We start from the raw sequence: 24,612 nt of genomic DNA on the forward strand, positions 1-24,612 counted from the left end.
TTGCCTGGAGAATCCCAGGGACGGGGGAGCCTGGTGGGCTGCTGTCTATGGGGTTGCACAGGGTCGGACACGACTGCAGCGACTTAGCAGCAGCAGACTTGTTTGAAGGCAAAAAGGAGAAGCCATTGGTGGAAAAAGTTGGGGAGCAATCCTCTCCAGTTCTGGAGAGAAGACAGAAGACTTAGGGCTGTGTGAGGTGGGGGTGGGGGTGCCTTTTCATCCTAGAATGGACAAGAAAGATGCAACCAGAGATCACACTTCTGTTTTGTCAACATATTTATCAAGGTGGGAGGGGAGGCTTCCCAGGTGGTGCTAGTGGTAAAGAACCTGCATGCCAATGCAGGAGATGTAAGAGACATGGGTTCAATCCCTGAGTTGGGAAAACTCCTGGAGAAGGGCATGGCAACCTACTCCAGTATTCTTGCCTGGAGAATCCTATGGACAGAGGAGCCTGGCAGACTATAGTCCATGGGGTCACAAAAGGTTGGACATGACTGAAGCGACTTAGCACGCACATGTGGACTCCAGTCATCTGCTGACAGTGAGTGTAGAGAGGAGATTTTTTTGTCTTTCAAACACAAGTCCATCTATTAGGATCATATTTGTTGTTTGGAAAATACAATAGCAAGTTATTATACAGGTGAAAGTTGCTCAGTAGTGTCCGACTCATTGTGACCCCACGGACTATACAGTCTATGGAATTCTCTAGGCCAGAATACTGGAGTGGGTAGCTGTTCCCTTCTCCAGGGGATCTTCCCAACTCAGGGATCGAACCCAGGTCTCCCACATTGCAGGCGGATTCTTTACCAGCTGAGCCAAAAGTGAAGCCCTATTATATACATGAGGACCTTATAGAATGTTCATTTTCTGTTTATGTTACTTCCTAAAAAAACACATCAGAAAATACAATAGCTAAAGCAAAAAAGGGAGCTTTATTATCAGGTTACACTGGCGTCCTGTAGACCCTGGGAGCCCAGCTGCAGCAGGACCTGGAGGACCATCTGGAGGCCTGGCTTCTCCACACACAGCACACCGGGTGGCCCTGATGGGCATGGCTTTTTCTCCTTTGTTCAAGGAACCAGCCCAGACTGAAAATATCAGGATTGTTTTTCTTCTGCAGGGGACACAAAAGGGAAAAAGCAGCTCAAACTCGTTTAAGCTAATTAGGGAATTTAACAGCTCAAATAACCCAGCACTCTGGCCCACTGGATCCAGGTGGTCACTTGGCACCTCGGGAGACACTTCTCCTTCCACAGGCACCTGCAGGGGCTCCAGTCGCTCCTGGTTCAGTCCTCTTGGGACCAGATGACTAACAGGACTCGGATTTCTCGTCCTCCTCAACCCTCTGGTTCTCTGAGAGTCCCAGCAAGTCTCACAATTGGCCACAGGAAAGCCCAGCTTTGGTCACATGCTTACTTCTGACCCACCAGATAGAAGGAAATACTCTTTGGCCAGGCTGGGGCCATGTGTCTGGTCCTGGAGTCAAGGCTGAGGTCAGTCCCATCCCAAACATAGACGAGTAAGAGCAAATGCTACATGAAGTTCACTGTTTGCTGGGCATGGTTTTAAGTACTTTAGACAACTCATTTGAACCTCACCTTGCGTGCTAAAGTAGTTTCAGTCATGTCTGACTCTTGTGACCCTGTGCACTGTAGCTTGCGAGGCTCCTCTGTCCATGGGGATTTTCCAGGCAAGAATACTGAGTGGGTTGCTGTGCCCTCCTCAAGGGGATCTTGCTGACCCAGGGATTGAACCTGCATCTTTTATGTCTCCTGCATTGGCAGGCAGGTTCTTTACTGCTAGCACCACCTGGGAAGCCCTTGTTTACTAGTTTAATCAGCACATTATCCCCTCTTTAGAGCTGGGGAACAGAGTGAACAGTTTATAGCTGGGGAACAGAGTGAGGCACAGGTGAACACATCCTAGCTAAGGTCTCACAACTAATTGAAACTAAGTTGCAGAGCTGGGATAGGACCCAGATTCTCGGGCCCCAGGGCTCTTGACCATTAGCAAAAGGGGACTGCTACCAACCAAACAAGAAATAAATATTGAATTAATAAAGATAATAACAAGAGATGTTCAGTAGCCACCCTGAATTCTCGATCTGCAGAGGGAATTATCTGCCCAGCCCAGGCTGGGTATCCACCTTGGTCCGGGGCAGGATCACATTGTACCAGGGTGGCTGCATCTGCTGTGACCTTGTATATGGGCCAGTTCCAGAAAACAGGAGGGATAAAAGAACAAACTCCCTTCTACCATTATTCTCTAGTGAGGAGTCATAAGATTGGGGAAAGGCAGTTTTAGTCACAGGAATAAAAACAAAAAGCTATAAATTAAAAGGCCCTGGGTATACTTATTTATATTCTACCTTACCCTAAATTCTGCTCTCCACAAGGGGTGAGTGGGTATGAGGGTCCAATAGACTAAAGGTACATGGGGAACCACGGACCTGGAGGAGACGACCAAGCATGGTCCCTTTGTTTGGGTCCAGGAGATGACCAGGGAATGAAGCCCAGCCACCTTGCTATGAGCAAAAAGCACATAGATTTAGAGACTGTTATATTATGAACAAGCTGCACTTTGGAATTATAAATAATCTAGAAAGTGAATCTACCTTTTTGCACATCTCCCACAAGACTGTCCCAAGTAGGAAAATGGTCTTCAAGCCTTAGAATCACAGTTGGATAAAGGCAGTCAGTTGTCTCAGTTGATGCTGATGCTAACAAGGGAGAGTGGGAGGTATGTGAGTGCTCAGTCGTGTCTGACTCTTTGTGACCCCATGGACTGTAGCCCACCGGGTTCCTCTGTCCATGGAATTTTCCAGGCAAGAACACTAGCGTGGGTTGCGATTTCCTCCTCCAGGAGATAGAACCCAGGTCTCCTGCATGGGCAGGCGAGTTCTTTACTATTGTGCCACCTGGGAAGCCCCATGTAGAGCTCCCAAAGAGGATCACCTTTACTGAAATTGAGCCACCCACACTATAAGCTTCTCCCTGTTTTGAAATTTCCCTTTTTCACACTTGTGTTCTGGCAGCTTCTGCTGCATTATGCTGTAATAACAATTCTCAGTCTCAATGGTGAGCTCAATAAAGGTTTATTTCTCACTCATGGTTCACAAATTACACAGGTTGGCTGGGGCTCTGCTCCACCGGGGGATGGGGTTAGGAAGCGCCCCCATCTGGGGTCTGCAGGTCTTTAGCAAAGGGAAAAGGAGCAGTGACAGGGCTCCAGATAGGGGCGGTCCCTAACCCCATCCCCAGGTGGAGCAAAGGCAATACCAGGGAGGAAAAAAACTGTCTTTTCAACAAATGGTGCTGGAACAACTAGACATCCACATGGAAAAAATAATTCTAGATACAGTCTTACAGCTTTCACAAGAATTAACTTGATATGGATCACAGACTTAAATTAAAATGCAAAACTATAAAACCCCTAGAAGATAAAATAGGAGAAAGCCTAGACGACCTTGAGCATAGTGATGATGTTTTAGGTATAATACCAAAGGCATGATCCATGAAAGAAATAACTGATAAGCCTAACTTGCATTAAAATTAAACATTTCTGTTCTGCAAACGAAACTCAAGAGAATAAAAAGAAAAACCACAGACTGGAAGAATATTTCCAAAAGACACATCTAATAAAGGAGTATTATCCAAAATATACAAAGAACTCTTAAAATCTAACTATAAGAAATCAGATTTTAAAAAGGTCCAAACAACAGGTGTGTGAAAAGGTGCTCAGCATCATTAATCACCACAGAAATGCGAATCAAAGCCACAGTGAGATATTTGTTGAATGCCTATTATCAAAAAGGTAAGAGATTACAAGTGTTGGTGAGAATGTGGAGAGAAGAAAACCCTTGTGCACTGTGGGTGGGAATGTAAATTGCTACACTCACTATGGAAAACAGTATGGAGGTTCCTCAAAAACTTAAAAATAGAACAGAATTACCATAAAATCTACCTAGGGGGCTTCCCAGGTGGCGCTAGTGGTAAAGAACCTGCCTGCCAATGCAGGAGACACAAGAGACGTGGGTTTGATCCCTGGGTCGGGAAGATCCCCTGGAGGAGGGCATGGCAATCCACTCCAGTATTTTTGCCTGAGAAATTCCATGGACAGAGGAGCCTGGAGGGCTACAGTCCATGGAGTCACAAAAAATCAGACATGACTGAAGCAACTTAAGATAGCAGATCTTAAAAGTTCTCATCACAAGGAAAAAAACTGTAACTATGTGAGGCTATATATCATCACACTAAACTTACTGTGATGATCATTTTGCAATATTTACATGTATCATGTTATTATGTTGTATACTGTAAACTAATACAAAGTTATATGTCAATCATATCTCAATAAAACTGGGGGAAAAAAAGATGCTCCATGTCACATGTAATTAGGGAATTGCAAATTAAAACAGCAATGAGAGGCCACTACAAGCCCATTAGAATGGCCGACATCCAGACACTGACAACATCAAATGCTGGTAAGGATGTGAAGCAACAGGAACTCTCATTCATTTCTGATGGGATTGCAAAATCATACAGTCACTTTGGAAAGCAGTTTGGCAGTTTCTTATAAAACAAAACATACTCTTCCATGTGACTCAGAAGTGAAGCTCCTTGGTCTCTACCCAAAGGAGGTGGAAACTTATGACCATAGAGAAGCCTGCACAGGAATGTTTATAGCAGCTTTATTCATAACTGCCAAAACCTGGAAGCAATCGGGCTGTCTTTTAGTGGGTAAATGGACAAACTGTACTATATCCATACAATGGAATGTGTGTCATTCAGCACTTCAAAGAAATAAACTACCAAACAATGAAAAGACATGAAGGAACCTTAAATGCACACTAAGCAAAGGGCTACATACTGTATGATTCTAACTATATGACGTCCTGGAAAATGCAAAACTTTTTGGAGTTAAAAAAAAAAATCAGTGGTTGCCAAAGGTTATGGATGGATATGTAGAAGACAGAGGATTTTTAGGAAGTGCAACTACTCTATGTGATACTATAATGGTGGGTACATATCTTCATTTGTCCAAGTTCATAAAATGTACAACACCAACATGCTATGGAGATCAGTGGAGAAATAACTCCAGAAAGAATGGAGAGACAGAGCCAAAGCAAAAACAACACCTAGTTGTGGATGTGACTGGTGAAGGAAGCAAAGTATGATGCTATAAAGAGCAATATTGCATAGGATTCTGGAATGCTAGGTCCATGAATCAAGGCAAACTGGAAGTGGTCAAACTGGAGATGGTAAGAGTGAACGTTGACATTTTAGGAATCAGTGAACTAAAATGGACAGGAATGGGTGAATTTAACTCAGATGAACATTATATCTACTACTGTGGGCAACAATCCCTTAGAAGAAATGGAGTAGCCATCATAGTCAACAAAAGAGTCTGAAATGCAGTACTTGGATGCAATCTCAAAAACGACAGAATGATTTCTGTTCGTTTCCAAGGCAAACCGTTCAATATTATGGCAATCCAAGTCTAGGCCCTGATCAGTAATGCTGAAGAAGCTGAAGTTGAATGGTTCTATGAAGACCTATAAGATCTTTTAGAACTAACACTCAAAAAAAGATGTCCTTTTCATTATAGGGGACTGGAATACAAAAGTAGGAAGTCAAGAACACCTAGAGTAACAGGCAAATTTGGCCTTGGAGTACAGAATGAAGCAGGGCAAAGGCTAATAGAGTTTTGCCAAGAGAACACACTGGTCATAGCAAACACCCTCTTCCAACAACACAAGAGAAGACTCTACACATGGACATCACCAGATAGTCAACACCGAAATCAGATTGATCATATTCTTTGCAGTCAAAGATGGAGAAGCTCTATACAGTCAGCAAAAATAAGACTGGGAGCTGACCATGGCTCAGATCATGAACTCCTTATTGCCAAATTCAGACTGAAATTGAAGAAAGTAGGGCAAACCACTAGACCATTCAGGTATGACTTAAATCAAATCCCTTACGATTTGAGTGGAAGTGAGAAATAGATTTAAGGGACTAGATCTGATAGACAGAGTGCCTGATGAACTATGGATGGAGGTTCATGACATTGTACAGGAGACAGGGATCAAGACCATCCCCAAGAAAAAGAAATGCAAACAAGCAAAATGGCTGTCTGAGGAGGCCTTACAAATAGCTGTGAAATGAAGAGAAGCAGAAAGCAAAGGAGAAAAGGAAAGACATACCCATTTGAATGCAGAGTTCTAAAAGATAGCAAGGAGAGATAAGAAAGCCTTCCTCAGTGATCAGTGCAAAGAAACAGAGGAAAACAATAGAATGGGAAAGACTAGAGATCTCTTCAAGAAAATTAGAGATACCAAGGGAACATTTCATACAAAGATGGGCTTAATAAAGGACAGAATTGGTATGGACTTAATAGAAGCAGAAGATATTAAGAAGAGATGGCAAGAATACACAGAAGAACTGTACAAAAAAGATCTTCATGACCCAGATAATCATGATGGTGTGATAACTCACCTAGAGCCAGACATCCTGGAATGTGAAGTCAAGTGGGCCTTAGGAAGCATCATTACAAAGCTAGTGGAGGTGATGGAATTCCAGCTGAGCTATTTCAAATCCTAAAAGATGCTGTACTCAATATGCCAGCACATTTGGAAAACCCAGCCACAGGACTGGAAAAGGTCGGTTTTCATTCTAATCCCAATGAAAGGCAATGCCAAAGAATGCTCAAACTACCGCACAATTGCACCCATCTCACATGCTAGTAAAGTAATGCTCAAAATTCTCCAAGCCAGGCTTCAACAATGCGTGAACCATGAACTTCCAGATGCTCAAGCTGGTTTTAGAAAAGGCAGAGGAACCAGAGATCAAATTGCCAACAACCGCTGGATCATTGAAAAAGCAAGAGAGTTCCAGAAAAAAACATCTATTTCTGCTTTATTGACTATGCCAAAGCCTTGACTGTGTGGATCACAATGAACTGTGGAAAATTCTAGAAGAGATGGGAGTACCAGATCACCTGACCTGCCTCTTGAGAAATCTGTAGGCAGGTCAGGAAGCAACAGTTAGAACTGGACATGGAACAACAGACTGGTTCCAAATGAGGACAGGAATACATCAAGGATGTATATTGTCACCCTGCTTATTTAACTTCTATGCAGAGTACATCATGAGAAACGCTGGGCTGATGAAGCACAAGCTGGAATCAAGATTGCTGGGAGAAATATCAATAACCTCAGATATGCAGATGACACCACCCTTATGGCAGAAAGTGAAGAAGAACTAAAGAGTCTCTTGATGAAAGTGAAAGAGGAGAGTGAAAAAGTTGGCTTAAAACTCAACATTCAGAAAACAAAGATCATGGCATCCAGTCCCATCACTTCATTGCAAATAGATGGGGAAACAGTGTCAGACTTTATTTTTTTGGGCTCCGAAATCACTGCAGATGGTGATTGCAGCCATGCAATTAAAAGATGCTTACTCTTTGGAAGAAAAGTTATGACCTAGACACCACATTAAAAAGTAGAGACATTACTCTGCCAACAAAGGTCCATCTAGTTAAGGCTATTGTTTTTCTAGTAGTCAAGTATGGATGTGAGAGTTTTACTAAAAAGAAAGCTGAGCGCCAAACAATTGGTGCTTTTGAATTGCAGTATTGGAGAAGACTCTTGAGAGTCCCTTGGACTGCAAGGAGATCCAACCAGTCCATCCTAAAGGAAATCAATCCTGAATATTCATTGGACGGACTGATGTTGAAGCTGAAACTCCAATACTTTGGCCACCTGATGTGAAGAGCTGACTCATTTGAAAAGACCCTGATGCTGGGAAAGATTGAGGGCAGGAGGAGAAGGGGACGACAGAGGATGAGATGGTTGGATGGCATCACCGACTCAATGGACATGAGTTTGAGTAAACTCCAGGAGTTGGTGATGGACAGGAAGGCCTGGCATGTTGCAGTCCATGGGGTCGCAAAGAGTCAGACACGACTGAGCAACAAAACTGAACTGAACTGATACCAACAGTGAAGTCTAATGTGTAAACTCTGGTCTTGGGGTGATAATGATGTGTTACCGTAGGTTCATCAGTTGTAATAAATGCACCATTCTGGTGGGAGATGATAAACGGGGAGGCTAGGCACCCGGCAGGGAGTGTTTGGGGAATCGTTGCACTTTCTTGCCAGTTTTATGCCACTAACATAAAAAAGTTAACGATGAATAACTGAGCAAAGCAAAGAAAGGAAGGAAAAATGGAAAAGATTTTCACTGGTGGCTTTCAAAGTTCTTCAAGTCACTTTTGCAGCCGAGGGTCCCAGCTTTCTAAGGAAATCTGGACAGAGAGCAGAGCACGCCCCCTGCGGGATGCGAGAGGAATAGGAAGCGGGGACGCGGGGGTCGTCGGGAGGGGCATGGTCCAGTCTGCCGGCAGGAATCACCCGGGAAGCTCTGAAAAATAGGATTGCTCTGGCCCCACCGCTAACCAGCTGAGACTTTGCAGTGGCAGCATCCAGCTCTGCAGGGTTGAAAAGCGCTCCAGTTTATTCCAAAGTGCAGGCGGAGCTGAGACTCGCTGCGAGAGAGCGGCGGCGGGTGGGTTGCAGGGTCTGTGGGTCAAGATCCAAGAGGAAAAAGAAACCTTCCAGGGAGAAGGAGGGTAGCCCTCATCTCGTCATTTTTGCCCCCCTCCCTCCAACCCCCAGCGCAGTCACATTCCTGGATGCTCTCTCCAACCGCGTCCCTCCCATGGGCCTGCGGCCAGACACCACACTCTGAGCAGTTTCTTCTCGAGAACGGGTGCCCCCAGGGCAGGTGCGCTGACCTTTTGGCCGGGGGAGGAAGGAGACAGGATCCCGGCTGACCGCGCTAGCAACAACCCCGCGTTTTCCACTCCGCAGCCACGGAGCGCGCGAATTCACTAATTCGGACTTCACTTTGGTGAAATGGTGAATGGGTGATGGGTGGTGGATGGGTGACCACGTATTCTTAGGGGCGAATTTTCTCCTACACCCGCTACTGACCCGCAAGCGCACAAATTTTAAAACCACACACACACAAAAGCGCGAGCACGAGAACTAGCACAGAGACTGGCAGGTGGACCCACCGCCTGTCCAGCGCCAGGCGGGTGGCTTCGCGGTCCCCGGCCGCGGTGGCACCCAGGCCCTCCGCGCCCCCGCATCACCAGCGGTGTATATCCAGTAGTGTAGTAGTGTTAGTTGGTCAGTCATGTCCGACTCTTTGTGACCCCATGGACTATAGCCCGCCAGGCTCCTCTGTCCATGGAATTCTCTAGGCAAGAATACTGGAGTGGGTTGGCATTTCCTTCTCCCATTCTGATGGTAGTGGACACTGAAAACATTTAGGCATAAACTAAAGTGTTGGCTAGCATAGCTCACCAGTAGAATGAGATCACCTGTTTGTTGGCTTTCAGCACCGCCCTCAGTGTGGCGGATCTGCTCCCGTTTGGTGCTCAGTAGCGACTTGAGGATCTTTTTCATTAGGGCTTCCTTGTCTTTATCGACCACGGGGGCCAGCTCCCGTGCTGCAGCTCCTTGACGAGACAGCTCCAAGGACCGGTCCAAGGCTTTCTGCAGATGTTTGATTTGGTCCCGGATTATGGCATTAAGGTTGTAGATATTCATTGGTTCTTTGCGAATGTCACTTGTATCTAATACTGGAGATGACGGTGGGGCAGTAATAACAGAGGGTATCCTAAAGCGGGATAATCATACTGTTAATGCCGTTTAAGTTCAGGATCGAGTCCGCCCAGTTTAAGTTCAGGATCGAGTCCGCCCAGTTTAAGTTCAGGATCGAGTCTGCGGTGGTCGTTATAAAACGCCCCGATTTAGAGAGCGTGGATCCTCCACGAGCTCCACCCTCGGTGGCCAGAGAAACTGACTTGCGGACACACACAGCGGGAACCCCGCCCCGCCCCCGCCTCCGCCCCGCCATCCCCGCTCTGGGTCCCCACACTGCACCCGCCGCTCCGCGTCGCTGGCGCTCGGGGATCGCTTGTTCTGGGAAGGCGGGGGACCGGAAACGGGTGGCCCAGCGCCGGCCGCCCGCCCCCGCCCGCCCCCGCCCGCCCCCGCCCGGCCCGGCGGTCTACCCGCTCTCTGGCCCTTTAAAGCCGGTCATTTCCGTCGGCGACCTTGGGGGCGGGGAAAGCGACGCGCGCGCCACGCGAGGCCGTCTCCGGAGCCGTAAGTAGAGGCAAGGCCGTGCCGCGGGCCCCAGTGTGTGGCCCGCCGGGCTCCCGGGGTGCTGGCCGTGCCATCGGCGGGGAGGTTCCGGCGCTCCCGGGGCGGGGTGAGGCCGCGCCGAGTGGCGGCCCCTCTCCAGGCTCCAGCCCCTACCCCGCTGCTTCCCGTAGCCTCAGGGCCCGGCGGAAAGACGTGCGTCCCTGTCCGCTGCCCCTCTTTGGGGTTGGCGGGGCGGGCGACTCCGGGGAGGGCTCCCAGCCGCGGTGGGGGGCCACTCCATGCCGGACCCATGGTCCCGCTCCCCGCGAGTGATTCAGAATCCCCGAGGGTCTTTCACTTTCAGTCTCCAGGAAATGGATCTGCGTAGACCGTGTATATCCAACTGGTACCATAAAGCAGGATAATCACAACGTTAACCCCGGGTTGAAGTTCAGGTTCGAGTCCGTGGTGGTCCCCATTGAACTCACCGAGGGAGAGGGAGCGAGGGGAGACCAACACAAAACAATAGATGCCCCGCCGACCGCGGCGGGTTGCAAGCCGCAGTCCACGCGGGCCCAGGCGGTTTAGAAAGCGCTACTTTGTCCGCGCCCTGAGCTGACATCTCCACTTCGCTCACTCTTACCGAATTCACTGAGTGGTTACAGCTGAATGTATAGGGCATCCAGCACCTTTGGCGTGAATTCAGAGCGAAATCTCACTTCCCAGGAGGGCCGTGCAAAAGGGATTAGAGACTTCGCCTCAACTCTTTCTTCTTTTGAACTTGTAACAACTGGCTTTGAGCACTTGGAGCTACTAAAGAGGTCATGCATTTTCTGGCTAGAGCCTCACTCAGGATTCTTTTGCCCTACAGCTTGGAGGGAACAGAGAGTTGGCGGGGGCGAGATGGCCCTGGTGCCCTATACGGAGACCGCGGAGATGGGGCTGCAGAGATTCCACAAGCCTCTGGCCACCTTCTCCTTTGCAAACCACACGATACAGATCCGGCAGGACTGGAAGCAACTGGGAGTCGCAGCGGTGGTTTGGGACGCGGTAAGTGAGCCCCGGACGCCTCTGAAAATATCAGCAATTGATGATAAGACTGCTCTTATTTTTGAAAAGTTAACAGCTTTGTTGGCTTGTAATTCATATACTGTACCTTTCACTTCAAGTTTTTTTTTTTTGTTTTTAAGTAAATTCACAAAGTGGTGCAAGTACCTCTATGCTGAGTTTTAAAACATTGCATCACCACACCCCATCCCCAGAAAACCTCTACCCACTAGAATCATTTTCCTGCCTGCCCCCCACCCCACTAAATAGATTGCATTTTAAGGGTGAGTAAAGAAAGCTGAGAGAAATTAAATGACTTGCCACTGGAGCCCCTAGCTGCTTTGGAGACTAAGTTTAACATTGCACAAAGAAAATGTAACTGACAAAGCCCCACAGGAGGATCATGTGTTTTCTTTAAGTTTTCCATAGTTGTCATGATCAAAAAAGGACACTGTAATTGCTACTTTTCCCTCTCCCCAGCCCTGTTCTTTCAACTGCTTGTGGCAGACTTGCCCTCAGCCTCCAGCCGCACCTGGGATTCAGTGGGAAACTCAGGATTCAGTGAATGCTGGATAAATGATTGGCATAGATACAGTTTTACCATCTTAACATTGTATTAGGGGTGTCAGAAACATTCAGGGATACAAAATATTGATATATCTGTAACCCAGTGGTACTACTTCTAGGAATCTAGTCCAAGGTAACTACAAGAAAAGTTTTCTCAGAGAGTAGTAAAGATACAGAATAGTGAGGAATGGGTGAGTCTCCTTCATTCTCCCCGAGAAGAGGAATTGCTCAGTATACTATGTGGCCATGAAAAATTAAAATTATGTTAAGAGCATACATTGATTTTTAGAGTTGTTTGCAAATGCTAACTCACATATCAAGTCCAACCCTTCATCTGAAACTTACCCCTTGATGTCGGGTCGCTGAGGGGTGATGAGTGTTAGGGGCTCAGGAGAGCAGGAGAGAGGGGTGCAGCTCCGAGAGGCTTAGTGGGGCTCTGCTTGTCCCCTTTGGTTTTGGCTTTGCTGATTTGAACTCGGTTTAGGAACTGGACTTTCCTTAAGCCAAATCACAGAGACTGTTCATGTCAGCTCTGCCAGAATGGGTTTGTAAACCTTGAGTGTCAGAGTGCTGTGACACAGAAGTTAACCACCTTCCCAGATTCAGCAGGACCCGGTCTTGGGTGGACAGAATCACTGACTGCTGCTGTCCCCCCAAGGGCCTCCGGTGGGGCTGGGGGCAGCTGGGCTGTGGGACTTGGTATCCATGTTTGCTCTAGGTGACCCTACCAGCAGCAGCTGAGTTCCCACGGGTGCTGTTAACCTGGGAGTTGAGCCTCGCAGTGGGAGGGGGTGTGTGGTAACTTCCTGGAGCATGGAGCCTGCTGGAAATCCTGAAGCGCTTGTTGACCTTAACTGTCATACTGTGTTTTGACTCAGGCTGTCGTTCTTGCCACGTATCTGGAGATGGGCACTGTGGAGCTCAGGGGCTGCTCTGCTGTGGAGCTGGGTGCTGGCACAGGGCTGGTGGGCATAGTGGCTGCCCTGCTGGGTGAGTGTGACGCAGGGCTCCCTCCCGTGTGAGTGGAAGGGTGGCCTTTTCATGACGCAAACCCATTGTTAGTTTCCCTCTTACTGGGTTACTGTCCTTCTCCTTGTACTTATTATGAGTCACGGGCCACAACTGCTATGTTCACAACTTCAGGAAGGCTCATTCCTTCTCTTTCTGTCTCATCCTGTTATTTATATTCTCACTGGAGATGCTTTGCCCCCTTCAATTCTGTGATGATCTTAAGGAGACTGAATTCAAAGAGAATTATCCAATTCGTGTATTTTTTTATTTTTATTTTACAGTTTTAGGTACCGACCTCCTGCAGTGCAGGGGAAGCAGGTTTGATCTCTGGGTTGGGAAGTTCCCCTGGAGAAGGAAATGGCAACCCACTCCAGTATTCTTGCCTGGGAAATCCCATGGAGCCTGGCGGGCTACAGTCATGGGGTCTCAAGAGCTGGACATGACTTAGCAACTAAACCACTATCCCTGTGTCTATGTTTGGATTTACCCCAAGGAAGTAAGGAGAGCAGAAAATCTTTTACCTTTGTTGCTGAGGAATCTTTGGTGGTTTGTTCCTTTTAGGAAGGGCTAGGCCCCCTGCAGTTTGAACTGACATCCTCTATTAAATAGTACGTAGTTCTGACTTGATGTCAAGGTTTGTGTGTGTGTGTTTTTTGCATACAGACATTAATTTAGGCCTAGAGCATTTTTAACCTTCATTTCTATTTCATAATTCATTGACTCTTTTTTGACAAAGAGTTGACTGTTGACAATTTTTTTATTCTTTTCTACAATTTCTGGCTTGTGCAGTTCAAGCTATTTGATGATTGGGTAGACCTGCCTCTAAGATATAATATATACTATTCCTCACTTCGGTATTGTCAGCTGGGGCTCTTGTTTGTTCTTCCCTGGGTCTAGAGTGGGGCCCAAGAGCCTGCATTTCTTATGAGCTCCCAAGTGATGACAGTGATGCCCAAACTGCTGATCCTCAGACCACACTGGGGTGGTCAGGATCTAGAATTCCATCTTGTGTGTACAAGTACTTGAGGACCCACTAAAGCCCCACTTTTGTCCTGTTCTTTTTCTGGCAACATATCTTTTTCAGTATTACTTTCTCTGTTTAGATTTTGCCTTCCCATGGGGAGCATAGGCGGGGCGGTGGGTGGAATTACGTACCTAGAAGCTGATTTAGGTCCATCTGTCTGACATCACAGGTGGCACTAGTGGTAAAGAACCCACCGGCCAATGCAGGAGACGCAAGAGATGTGGGTTTCATCCCTTGGTTGGGAAGATCCCTTGGAGAAGGGAATGGCAACCCATTCCAGTACTCTTGCCCGGAGAACCCCGTGGACAGAGAGGCCTGGTAGGCTTCAGTTCCACGGGGTGGCAAAGAGTCGGACATGACTGAATCGACTTAGCCCACACGCGTATCTGGTGTCACAGCACTCTCAGTCACCAGGGAGGCCCTCAGTGATACCACCTTTTGTTCTCCTCACATTAACCTTGTATCATCCCTGTGTATGTTAGGTATGTTTTAAAATTTTCATTTTGCCAGTGAAGCTGGAAGTTCTGGGAAACTAACCCACTTTTTGAAGTCCTGATTAGTGTTGAGCTGAGACTCAAACCGGGCTTGTCAGATACAGCAGCCTGAGTTTTTTTCTTTCTGCAACACTAACCCTCGTCTTGGTGGCGTGAGAGGAGTTAACTGGATGGAAAGATGAGGTTTCTTCTGTCTCTTCCTGAGAACAAGGGCGTCCTCACTGCTGTCAAGACAGACTGTGGTGATGTGCACAGGGTTAGAGGCCCACTAGGCGCTGACCTCTTTTTTTTTTTTCAATTTAATTTTACTGAAGCATAGTTGATTCCCAATGTCATGCCAACTTCTGCTGCACAGCAACCCGACCCAGACATATATATACATACATACATTTCCCATTTTGCTCCGTCACAGCATACTGAATACAGTTCCCTGTGCTACACAGTAGGACTTTGCTGCCATTCATCCCACATACAATAGTTTGCACCTGCTGATCCCAAACTCCCAATATGCCCTCCTGCCCACTCCCTCACCACCCCCCAGCCGCAAGTAAGCACTCCACCACCTCTGACTTCTTTTACCTCTTACTAGCTGTGTTACTGGAGAAGGCAATGGCAACCCACTCCAGTACTCTTGCCTGGAAAATCCCATGGACAGAGGAGCCTGGTAGGCTGCAGTCCGTGGGGTCGCAAAGAGTTGAACACGACTGAGCGACTTGACTTTCACTTTTCACTTTCATGCAGTGGAGAAGGAAATGGCAACCCACTCCAGTGTTCTTGCCTGGAGAATCCCAGGGACGGGGGAGCCTGGTGGGCTGCCATCTATGGGGTCGCACAGAGTCAAACACGACTGAAGCGACTTAGCAGCAGCAGCAGCAGCAGCAGCTGTGTTACCTTGGGCAAGTTGCTGAATCTCTAAACCTCAGTTTCCCAATAAAATGGGGATAATGACCGTATTCACTGCCCAGCGAGGATCAAATGAGATTACCTGTAGACATCTGTAGGTCATTGACTGGCACAAAGTAAATGCTCAGCAAGTGTTCATAGCCCCTCTGTGTTTTGTTTCCGATCTGGAAATCTGCATTTGTGGGCTTGGGAAAGCCAGGTAAGGTTCTTCAAAGACCATCCCAGAGCGAGGGACTAGTTAGTTGTTGCCACAAAAGATGGGGCCTCTGGTAGGGGCCAGAATGCAGAAGGGCAGACGGCGTGCCCGTGGCTGCCCCGGCAGTAGCTGTGGCCTCGTTTCTCTGCCGCCCCAGGGCTCGGTGCCCGCTCTGCCCCTGGCTCTGCCACGTCTGACTCCAGGCGGTTGTTTCAGGTGTCCGTCTCTCCTGGCCGGCTGAGGCTCCCGAGGAGGGGGATGGTGTCTCATTCTGCGTGTCCTTGGTGCGAATACAGCAGCTGGCACACAGTGGATGCCCAAAGAGCTTTGGAATGAAAGATGAGCTAGAAAATCAGGAAAATTACTGTTTGTTATAAAAATGATATAACTCTATTACAAAAATAGCCCTAGAAGCAGTCTGAAAAAAAGGAAAAACCCACCAAAGATTCTGGTTGTTCATGACTTTACAACATAATTACCATTAGAATCTTGGTGTGTTTCCTTCTTTTCCTTTTCTCCATCCATATTTTTAAAAATTTATTTTTAATTGAAGAGTAATTTTATAATGTGTTGGTTTCTGGCATACAACAATGTGAATCAGCCATAAATATACACATGTCCCTTCCTTCTTGAACCTCTCTCCCACCACTCACCCCATCCCACCCCTCTAGGTTGAGACACAGCAGTGGGTTGAGCTCCCTCTGTTTTCCGCAGCTTCCCACTGGCAGTACATATGGTAATGTGTATGTTTCAGGACTACTCTCTCTATTTAATCCCATCCCGTCCTTCCCCAGCTATGACCACAAGTCTGTTCTGCATGTCTGAGTCTCTATTCCTACCCTGCAAATAGGTTCATCAGTCCCATTTTTCTAGATTCCATTTATTTGTTAATATATGATATAGTTTTCTCTTTCTGACTTACTTCACTCTTATAACAGGCTCTAGATTCATCCACCTTACTAGAACTAACTCAGATTTGCTCCTTTTTGTGGCTGAATAATATTCCATTGTATTTATGTACCACCACTTCTTTACCCATTCGTCTGTGGATGGATGTCTAGGTTGCTTCTGTGTCCTAAGCTATTGTAGACAGTGCTACTATGAACACTGGGTACACGTGTCTTTTTCAGTTGTGGTTCCCTCAGGGTGTATGCCCAGTGGTGGGATTGCTGGGTCATATGGTAGTTTTACTACTAGTTTTTTAAAGGAATCTCCACTCATATTTTAATCATAGTTATAATCGTGATTGCATACATGTGTCTATGCATTTGGTTATTCCCCTACCTAAGTTACCTTCTCCGTGAGGCCCTTCCTTTCAAACCAACTCTCTTACTTCCTGATGTTTTATCTCTCTTTCCTGCTTTATTTTTTTCCTTAGTGTGTACCTCCGACTAACATACTGGATACCCTACTTTTAAAAACACCCCTTGCTGCCTCTCTCCTCACTTGAATGTAGATTCTGTGAAGGTAGGGGTCTTTGTCCCATGGCTGATGGCAGCCACTTGGATATTTATGGAGCTGGTGGATGTTTTGGGGAATGGTCAACTGACAGTAAGATTCTACTGAAACTTGTGGCACACTTGGCAGGTCAGAGGTAGCCTCAGAAACCTCTGAGGCAGGCGTTCGAGGAGGTCTACATCTAAGAGCTATTAACGTGAACACTGCGGTGGCATATGGAAAACCACATCACTCCAGTGCTGACAGCAGAGTGCTCTGTAGACTGTTAGGAAGTCCAGAGGTAAAGCTCTAGGTCAAAGCAGGAAAGGCTTGTTACCAGGAGAGAGGGAAAGCATCACTGAATTCTACTCACCAGGCAGCATTCTGTCTAGCAACAGTGATAGGTGCATGCATCTGTCAACTGGCACATTTTCACAGTATCACACTCAGGACTGAGTCACATGTCCAGCGGAATTATATGCTCTAATACGCTGTATGTCAAGATAAGAAACCTTCCGTATAAACTGTACGGAAATGGTGCTGCCAGCAGCTGTGCTGGGATCCTCTGGGGGATTGCCCATGAAGACTGCAGACTGGAGGGTACAGATGAAAAGTAATTTATGAAAGAATGAAGTGTAATGTTTATGTTTTAGAAGTTACAGGGTTAAAACCAAGCAGGATTATGTGTATGATAGTGTTAATGCAGTGTAGATGAGGTGTTTCAGGGCTGACCTTATGTAGTTGCTTCACCTGAAGGCTAACTACCAGTTCAGACTTCTCTCCGCCATACTGGTTCAAAAAGTTGAATCTCTTAGTTCATTGTAAACAACCCACAAGAAACAGATTAATACAATACTGCCTCCTTTATTTTACACATTGCTTGTAGAAACTTAGCACACAGAGAACATTATTTCACCTACAGGGCTGTGATACAATCTTGTGATTTTTAATGTTATCATTTTTCCATAATTATATGTAAATTGAATGATTGCATATAGATTGGCTGCTTCCTGACAGCGTAAGTAGAGGTAGATTGAAATTTCTTAGCAGCCAGTTAATCTTTTCCATGCTTCTTTTTAAAGCTTTAGCCCCAGAAAGGAGCCTTTCTGTGTTTAAAAGTATCTTGCTGTCTTCATAATCAATTGCACCCAGATTTTTCATCTTTGGCTTCCATTCTGCCCTGAAGCCTACTGACTTGAAGATGGTACCCTAAGGAATGAAGTGTAATGGTAGACACCTATGGAGGGTGGGCCACTTCTGCCTGCAGAATTCAGAAGCATCAGCTAGCTTATCACTTGGGGACTTTGTATTTAATAGGCGTAACTTCTGCAAACAGTGAGAAGTCATAGAGGCGAACAGAAGGTTCATGTTTACCCGCAGGCACTAGAGGAGGAGCTTCTGGCCACTGTTCTGATGTATTAGGTGAAATGTGTAGCGTTGCTCACCCTGCTTTTTAACTTGACCCCTCTCCTTGTTAATTGTACTGATGTGCGCATTACTTTCTGTCCCACATTCTAGGTGCTCATGTGACTATCACGGATCGAAAAGTAGCATTAGAGTTTCTTAAATCAAACGTTCAAGCCAATTTACCACCCCATATCCAGCCCAAAGCTGTTGTTAAGGAGCTGACTTGGGGACAAAATTTGGGGAGTTTTTCACCTGGAGAATTTGACCTGATACTTGGAGCTGATATCATATATTTAGAAGAAACATTCACAGATCTTCTTCAAACATTGGAGCATCTCTGTAGCAACCACTCTGTGGTTCTTTTAGCTTGCCGAATTCGCTATGAACGGGATTACAACTTTTTAGCAATGCTGGAGAGGCAATTTACTGTGAGTAAGGTTCACTATGATTCTGAAAAAGACGTACATATTTACAAAGCACAGAGGAGATGCCTGAGAGAGGACTTATAATTGGTTCTAATTTATAAGAATGTTGTCACTGAGTGTATCAATTAAGGTCTTATATGGGGAATATAATCATATGTAATAAAGTAGCCCGCTGTACAAGTTTAACCAAAGGTTCTCAAAAGACAAAGCAAATGTGCAGTTGTAAAACAAAGCAGCACTTCGTCCCATAGCTGTGACTTCTTTAGTTATATATTACTAACTCTGAAATTCAGTTAACATGAAAGGAAAGTGTGAGATTTTGGTTTGTGTTTTTTCTGTATCCCATATACTGCCTCTCAATAAACAATTTTCATCGATGCTCTGATGAAGGGTTGGTATAAAGAACTTGTTTTGGTGAGGCTAGGTGATGCAAATCATTTAAAACACATTGTAAGACATATGTTTATCCCAGTTGTCTAATTTTATAAGACAAGAAGTTTAATGTACATTCCTTGATCTGTTAATACTGTTGAAATCTTTTGTCTGATGTATTTACGCCTTAAGTACTTTTGGTTACTAAAGATTAGGATGTGAGTTTTCTGAGGTCTCATATGCATTTTTGGTATAATTTCACATTTAGGTATATAAACAAAAGAGTAAATAAAAATAAAATTTTAGTTACTTTTTGGTAAGCTCCTAAAATCTTAGACCTCTATGTGCTGGGAATAGATTATCTTCTTCAAATCAAAAGCTGTAGTATCTCCCTTCAGCTTTACCCTTTCTCGAATGTTTTTGTATTTCTCAAATGTTGTTTTGTAGGCTTTCCCTGCCTCCTCATGATGCACAGGATGACAGTAAAAGAAAAAGTTTTAGACCTCATCCCTCCATGGGAGGTTAACTCCCCGTCTCAGCTCCTTCCACATTGCACTTATAATTGTTTATTCAATGTTTGTGAGCCCCAGAAGATTGTATGGTTCTTGGGGGGCCAGGAATGCCTCTGCCTCTTTCATTATGGTCTCCCCAGTATCTAGTATATTATATCCAAATATTTGTTGAATGAATTACAGTTAGAGGGTATTGATCTTTGGATTGATTGATTGCTACATTGTTTTATGATTACCTTTGATAGACGTTATGAAGTCACACACATACCCTGGCCTTTTGTTTTTTACCCCCACAATGTAAAAGCTTAAACAACAGCTTAAACATTTAGACCACAAGAATATTATAATTTCAGTATGATGTTTCGTACTAGAGATAGATTTCTTTGTAAAACATTACAAACAAGACCTCCTCCCTCTTAACTTTTAATGACTATTTTGGATGTGTCATATTTTAAATAGAGGTTTAGATAGAGGTTTTACTTTAATAAAGGTGAATTTAAAGTTCTGAGGATTGTGATGTGCCAGTTCAACACAGTTCTGATAAATGCACATGAAATGGAAATGTCCACAGATAACCGAATCCATAAAATGCCAGTACTGTACCATGGGCCTGGAACATCTTTAAAAACAAGTAAAATAAAAGCCCTGCAATATTAACAACACTATAATGAAAGGCCAACCCCATCTAGGTTTGTTACTAGAAATGAATGTATTGATTGGAGTTCAGCTCCTTTGCTTGAACATCCCTGACTCTGGAGAGAGCTCTGAGAATGTCTGGGTATGGGTGGCGGGGGGGAGGGCAGTAGAGTGCTTGGGTGCACCACCAAGTGAGGCTGTGATTGGGTTCTTTTACGTTTCTGTAAAACATTAAGAATCAGAAAAAGTGGAAGGTAATTTTTTCCCCTTGTCCTACAAATAGAAGAAAAGGTGAGAAAAATTCACCAGCAATAGCTCGGCTGTCTAAGTGAAAATCAAGTCATTTTTTTTTTTTTGGCTTTTGGTTCAAAATGGCACAGGTCCAGTTCCCTAGGGAAATAGACTCAGGGTTGAAGGTTAAGGTTTGGAAAGTTTAAATGAGAATGCTTTCAAGAACAACACCTCTGAGGGAGTAAAAGTAGCAGGATTGGGAAAGAGGGAGAAATTGGGTTGGGATGCAGGTGGGAAAGCCCTCAGCAGAATTCAGAGCTGGGGTGGCCAGAAAATGGGTGTTGAGGTAAGGGGGTGGGACTTACATCCTTGTGTAGTCAGTCATTGGATCCAAGGGGCTTAACTTTGGGGTGGAGACAGTTCCTGAGAGACTCAGCTGAGCGCCATCAGCCACCGATGTTACCAGAAGCTAGGAAATGAGTGCTTCAGGGGTGTGTACAGAGGGAGGGGGTGTAAGAATATATCTGGTCCACTATAAATGTCAACAGAGTTGTGACTTTTTATTTCTGAGAAAAGGATTAATTTATTCTATAAATATGCATTTTAAAGTGTGCTTATTTTGTCCTCAAGGATAGAAATCTAGTCTCCTCTAGACCTACTGGCCTAAGCCTTGATTCTCACATTGCTCGGTTTCTTAAACTGTTATGTGGTTAACAGCCAAGTGGGTATCAGTAACTTTTTTTTTCCCAGTTAAAATCAAATGCCAATTCTAGTCAGGTGGATGAAACTGGAGCCTATTATACAGAGTGAAGTAAGCCACCAATACAGTATACTAATGCATATATATGGAATTTAGAATGATGGTAACGATAACCCTGTATGTGAGACAGCCAGAGACACACATGTATAAAACAGTCTTTTGGACTCTGTGGGAGAGGGCGAGGGTGGGATGATATGGGAGAATGGCATTGAAACATGTATATTATCATATGTGAAACGAATCGCCAGTCCAGGTTCGATGCATGAGACAGGGTGCTCAGGGCTGGTGCACTGGGATGACCCAGAGGGATGGTATGGGGAGGGAGGTGGGAGGGAGGGTTCAGGATGGGGAACACGTGTACACCCGTGGCGGATTCATGTCGATGTATGGCAAAACCAATGCACTATTACAAAGTAATTAGCCTCCAATTAAAATAAATTTATATTAAAAAAAGAAAAAGAATCAAATGCCAAGATGCTCAGTTAAAATATACATCAGGTTTTTAGAACTAAAACTCTAAAGTCCACTTGTTTTCTAAGATCCCTCTTAAGGATATCTTGCTTTAGTTCATGACAGAACCATCTGAAGCCATGGTTTCTAACAGCTTCTAATAGTACATTTATTCTTTGTACTCAAGGATCACAATTATAATTGATCAAAAAACTTTATCTAAGTGAACTGAACACTAGATTGAAAACCGAGGGCAGAGTAACGTTGTCTGAAATGTTTCATCATCTCTCCAAGTACAGTTTATGCTCCAGCAAGGCAAGGACTGTACCTCATATTTTATATTTCAAGTATTAACAGTGTCCTCTTCATAAAAGTTGTTCAATAAATATATACTCATGAAAAATAAATATTCCTTTACGTACCAGTTACCTTATTAAATTGCCTATTCTCAGCGATATCAAAATGTAAAGTGTATTCTCAGTAACAAGATTGTTATGCACTTATATAAAAGATTCAGTTCCAACATCATTTCTGGTTAATCTATGCCTCTAGTTTATGGTGGTTGATGGAAGCAAATGATTTTCAGTCATTTTTAAAATCAAGAAACAAAAGTAACAATTTAAGATACTGTTCTTAAAATTCAAGCACTTTTTTACATTTCTTATTTGACTGCACTATGTAGCTTGTGGGATCTTAGTTCCCTGACAAGGGACTGAACCCACACCTTTGACAATGAATGGGCAGAATCTTAACCACTGGACTTGCCAGGGAATTGAAACAATTTATTAATAAGATTCTTTTAAAAATCACTTTTAGTGTACTATTGGTAAGAGTCCCTTGGACTGCAAGGAGATCCAACCAGTCCATCCTAAAGGAAATCAGTCCTGAATATTCATTGGAAGGACTGATGTTGAAGCTGAAACTCCAGTACCTTGGCCACCTGATGCAAAGAGCTGACTCACTGAAAAGACCCTGATGCTGGGAAAGATTGAGGGCAGGAGAAGGGGAGGACAGAGGATGAGATGGTTGGATGGTATCACTGACTCAATGGACAGGAGTTTGAGTAAACTCTGGGAGTTGGTGATGGACAGGAAGGCCTGGCGTGCTGCAGTCAATGGGGTCGCAAAGAGTCAGACACGACTGAGGGACTGAACTGAGCTGATAAGAGGTCCTGGGTATAGTTGGTGAAATACACACATGATTTAGTGTTAGAAAAAGTCATGTTATGGCTCCCACAACCTCTGCCGAGACAGGAGCAGCATTTTCAAGTGCTTTACAAGAATAAGGTGAGACGCTATAGTGAGTATATTTCCGTGTTGTTCGAAACTGGAGATTTGGTTTCTCTCACCACTGACGTGAGCTGCCAGGAAAAAAGCAGGGCAGTCCTCAGGGCTCTCTCACTTCAAAAATCGAGGACTTCTTAGCTCAGAAGTTTCTGCTTTAAAATCACGTTATGCTCTTCTTCCAACCAGAGAAGGGTTAAAATCTAACACTAAAAAGATGGCATCACCACATGCTCCCTAGCTGAGGACAACTGTTGCTCAGGAAGATTAGAAGGGAAAACAGTAAAACAGAAATGAGGACTACTAACCTTAAGCTAGTCTGCTACTTTTAATTTTTCTCTGAATATTTATGAGAAGAGAGACTGTGAAGTTTGACATAAAAAATACTAATGAATACGACATTTTAAAATTAACTTAGCAGTTTCTTAATACTGCTTGGCAAACCACCTCGAAATATGAAGAAAACTATACTTAATAAGTTTCCACTTTTTGGTATCTATCCTGGAGATACACTAACTTGTATATACATCTATACTAACTTGTGTATATCTTAACAGTCAGCAGTTTCAAACAAACTAAATGTCCAGAAAGAGAGTACCAGTTCAATAAGCTGTGTTATATCTATACAATGGGATACTTCACACCTGTTAGACTGAGGTAGATAGACATGTGGTGAAATACAACTATTGCCAAGACACATTCAGAGGAATAAAGCACCATCTATAAAAAAGAGACAAGGAGAGAAAAGATTTACATGTGTGTGTACATTTAGTGACAGACTGTCACTAAAAGGATAAACTCACCCATTTGTACTGTTTTTTTCCAAATATACTATTACTTTAAAAAACTAAGTTAAAAAATTAGAATGAGGACATTATCAAGAAAATGAGAAGAAAAGTTACAGGAGAAAATATTTGCAAAATCCTATTATTTGATAAGGATGTAGTATCCAGAATATATAAAGAACTCGAAACTCAAGAAAAAGCCAAGCAGTGAAATTGGACACTTCTCCAAAGATATACAAATGGCCAAGAAACACATGAATAGACGTTCAGTGTCATTAATCATTAAGGAATTACAAGTCAAAACCCCAGTAAGATACCACTTCCCCATCCATAAGAACGGCTTTACTATTTTTTTTTTTTTTTCCAAAAAGTAAACAAGTGTTGGCCAGGATGTAGAGAAACTGAAACACTTCTGCATCGCTGGTGGGAATGGAAAATGGTGCAGCCACTGAGGCAGTTCCTCAAAATTTAACTCACAGAATTATGTGACCCAGCAATTCCACTTCTAGATGTACATACCCTTCAAAAGTTGACAACAAGCACTCAAACACCAAACTTGCACACGAATGTTCACAGAAGCATCATTTACAATGGCTCCAAAGTGGGAACAAAAAAGGCACAACAGATGAACAAACTGTGGCATATATATACATTGGAATATTACTTGGCCATAAAAAGAAATGAAGTACTGATAAATGCTACAATGTGGAGGAACTTCAAAAACAGTAGGCTAACTGAAAGCAGCCAGACATAAAATGTCACATATTGTATGATAATGTGAAATATCCAGAACAGGTAAATCTACAGAGATTGGTGGTTGTCAAGGGCTGAAGGGAGGGGAAAACTGAATGATTCTTATTTGAGTACAGCATTTCTTTGGAGTGATAAAAGTTTTGGAACTAGATATAGGTGGTGGT

At 44.5% G+C, this 24,612-nt stretch overlaps 2 protein-coding genes across 4 annotated transcripts; one reads left to right on the plus strand and one right to left on the minus strand.

Annotated features, from left to right (window-relative positions):
• Positions 1–931: 931 nt before the first annotated feature.
• Positions 932–10,021, minus strand: LOC106701397 (protein bicaudal D homolog 1-like). Its single transcript, XM_070387624.1, has 3 exons — positions 9,952–10,021; positions 9,370–9,685; positions 932–1,114 (listed from the first exon to the last, which is right to left on the minus strand). The coding sequence occupies exons 2-3, from the start codon at positions 9,613–9,615 to the stop codon at positions 944–946; spliced, it is 417 nt and encodes a 138-aa protein (XP_070243725.1). The 5' UTR covers positions 9,616–9,685; positions 9,952–10,021; the 3' UTR covers positions 932–943.
• Positions 10,022–10,053: 32 nt separating this feature from the next.
• METTL21A (methyltransferase 21A, HSPA lysine) lies at positions 10,054–20,056 on the plus strand. Of its 3 annotated transcripts, none has more exons than XM_070387601.1 (4): positions 10,054–10,176; positions 11,027–11,205; positions 12,648–12,759; positions 18,353–20,056. In XM_070387601.1, exons 2-4 carry the CDS (start codon positions 11,059–11,061, stop codon positions 18,748–18,750), a joined length of 657 nt encoding a protein of 218 aa, XP_070243702.1. In that variant the 5' UTR covers positions 10,054–10,176; positions 11,027–11,058; the 3' UTR covers positions 18,751–20,056. The 3 variants fall into 3 exon arrangements, with proteins under 3 accessions (XP_070243702.1, XP_070243708.1, XP_070243717.1); XM_070387607.1 differs by lacking the exon at positions 10,054–10,176 and adding an exon at positions 10,225–10,610; XM_070387616.1 differs by lacking the exon at positions 10,054–10,176 and adding an exon at positions 10,230–10,368.
• Positions 20,057–24,612: the final 4,556 nt, after the last annotated feature.

This window comes from Bos mutus, chromosome 2, assembly GCF_027580195.1.
Source record: "Bos mutus isolate GX-2022 chromosome 2, NWIPB_WYAK_1.1, whole genome shotgun sequence".
NCBI lineage: Eukaryota > Metazoa > Chordata > Mammalia > Artiodactyla > Bovidae > Bos > Bos mutus.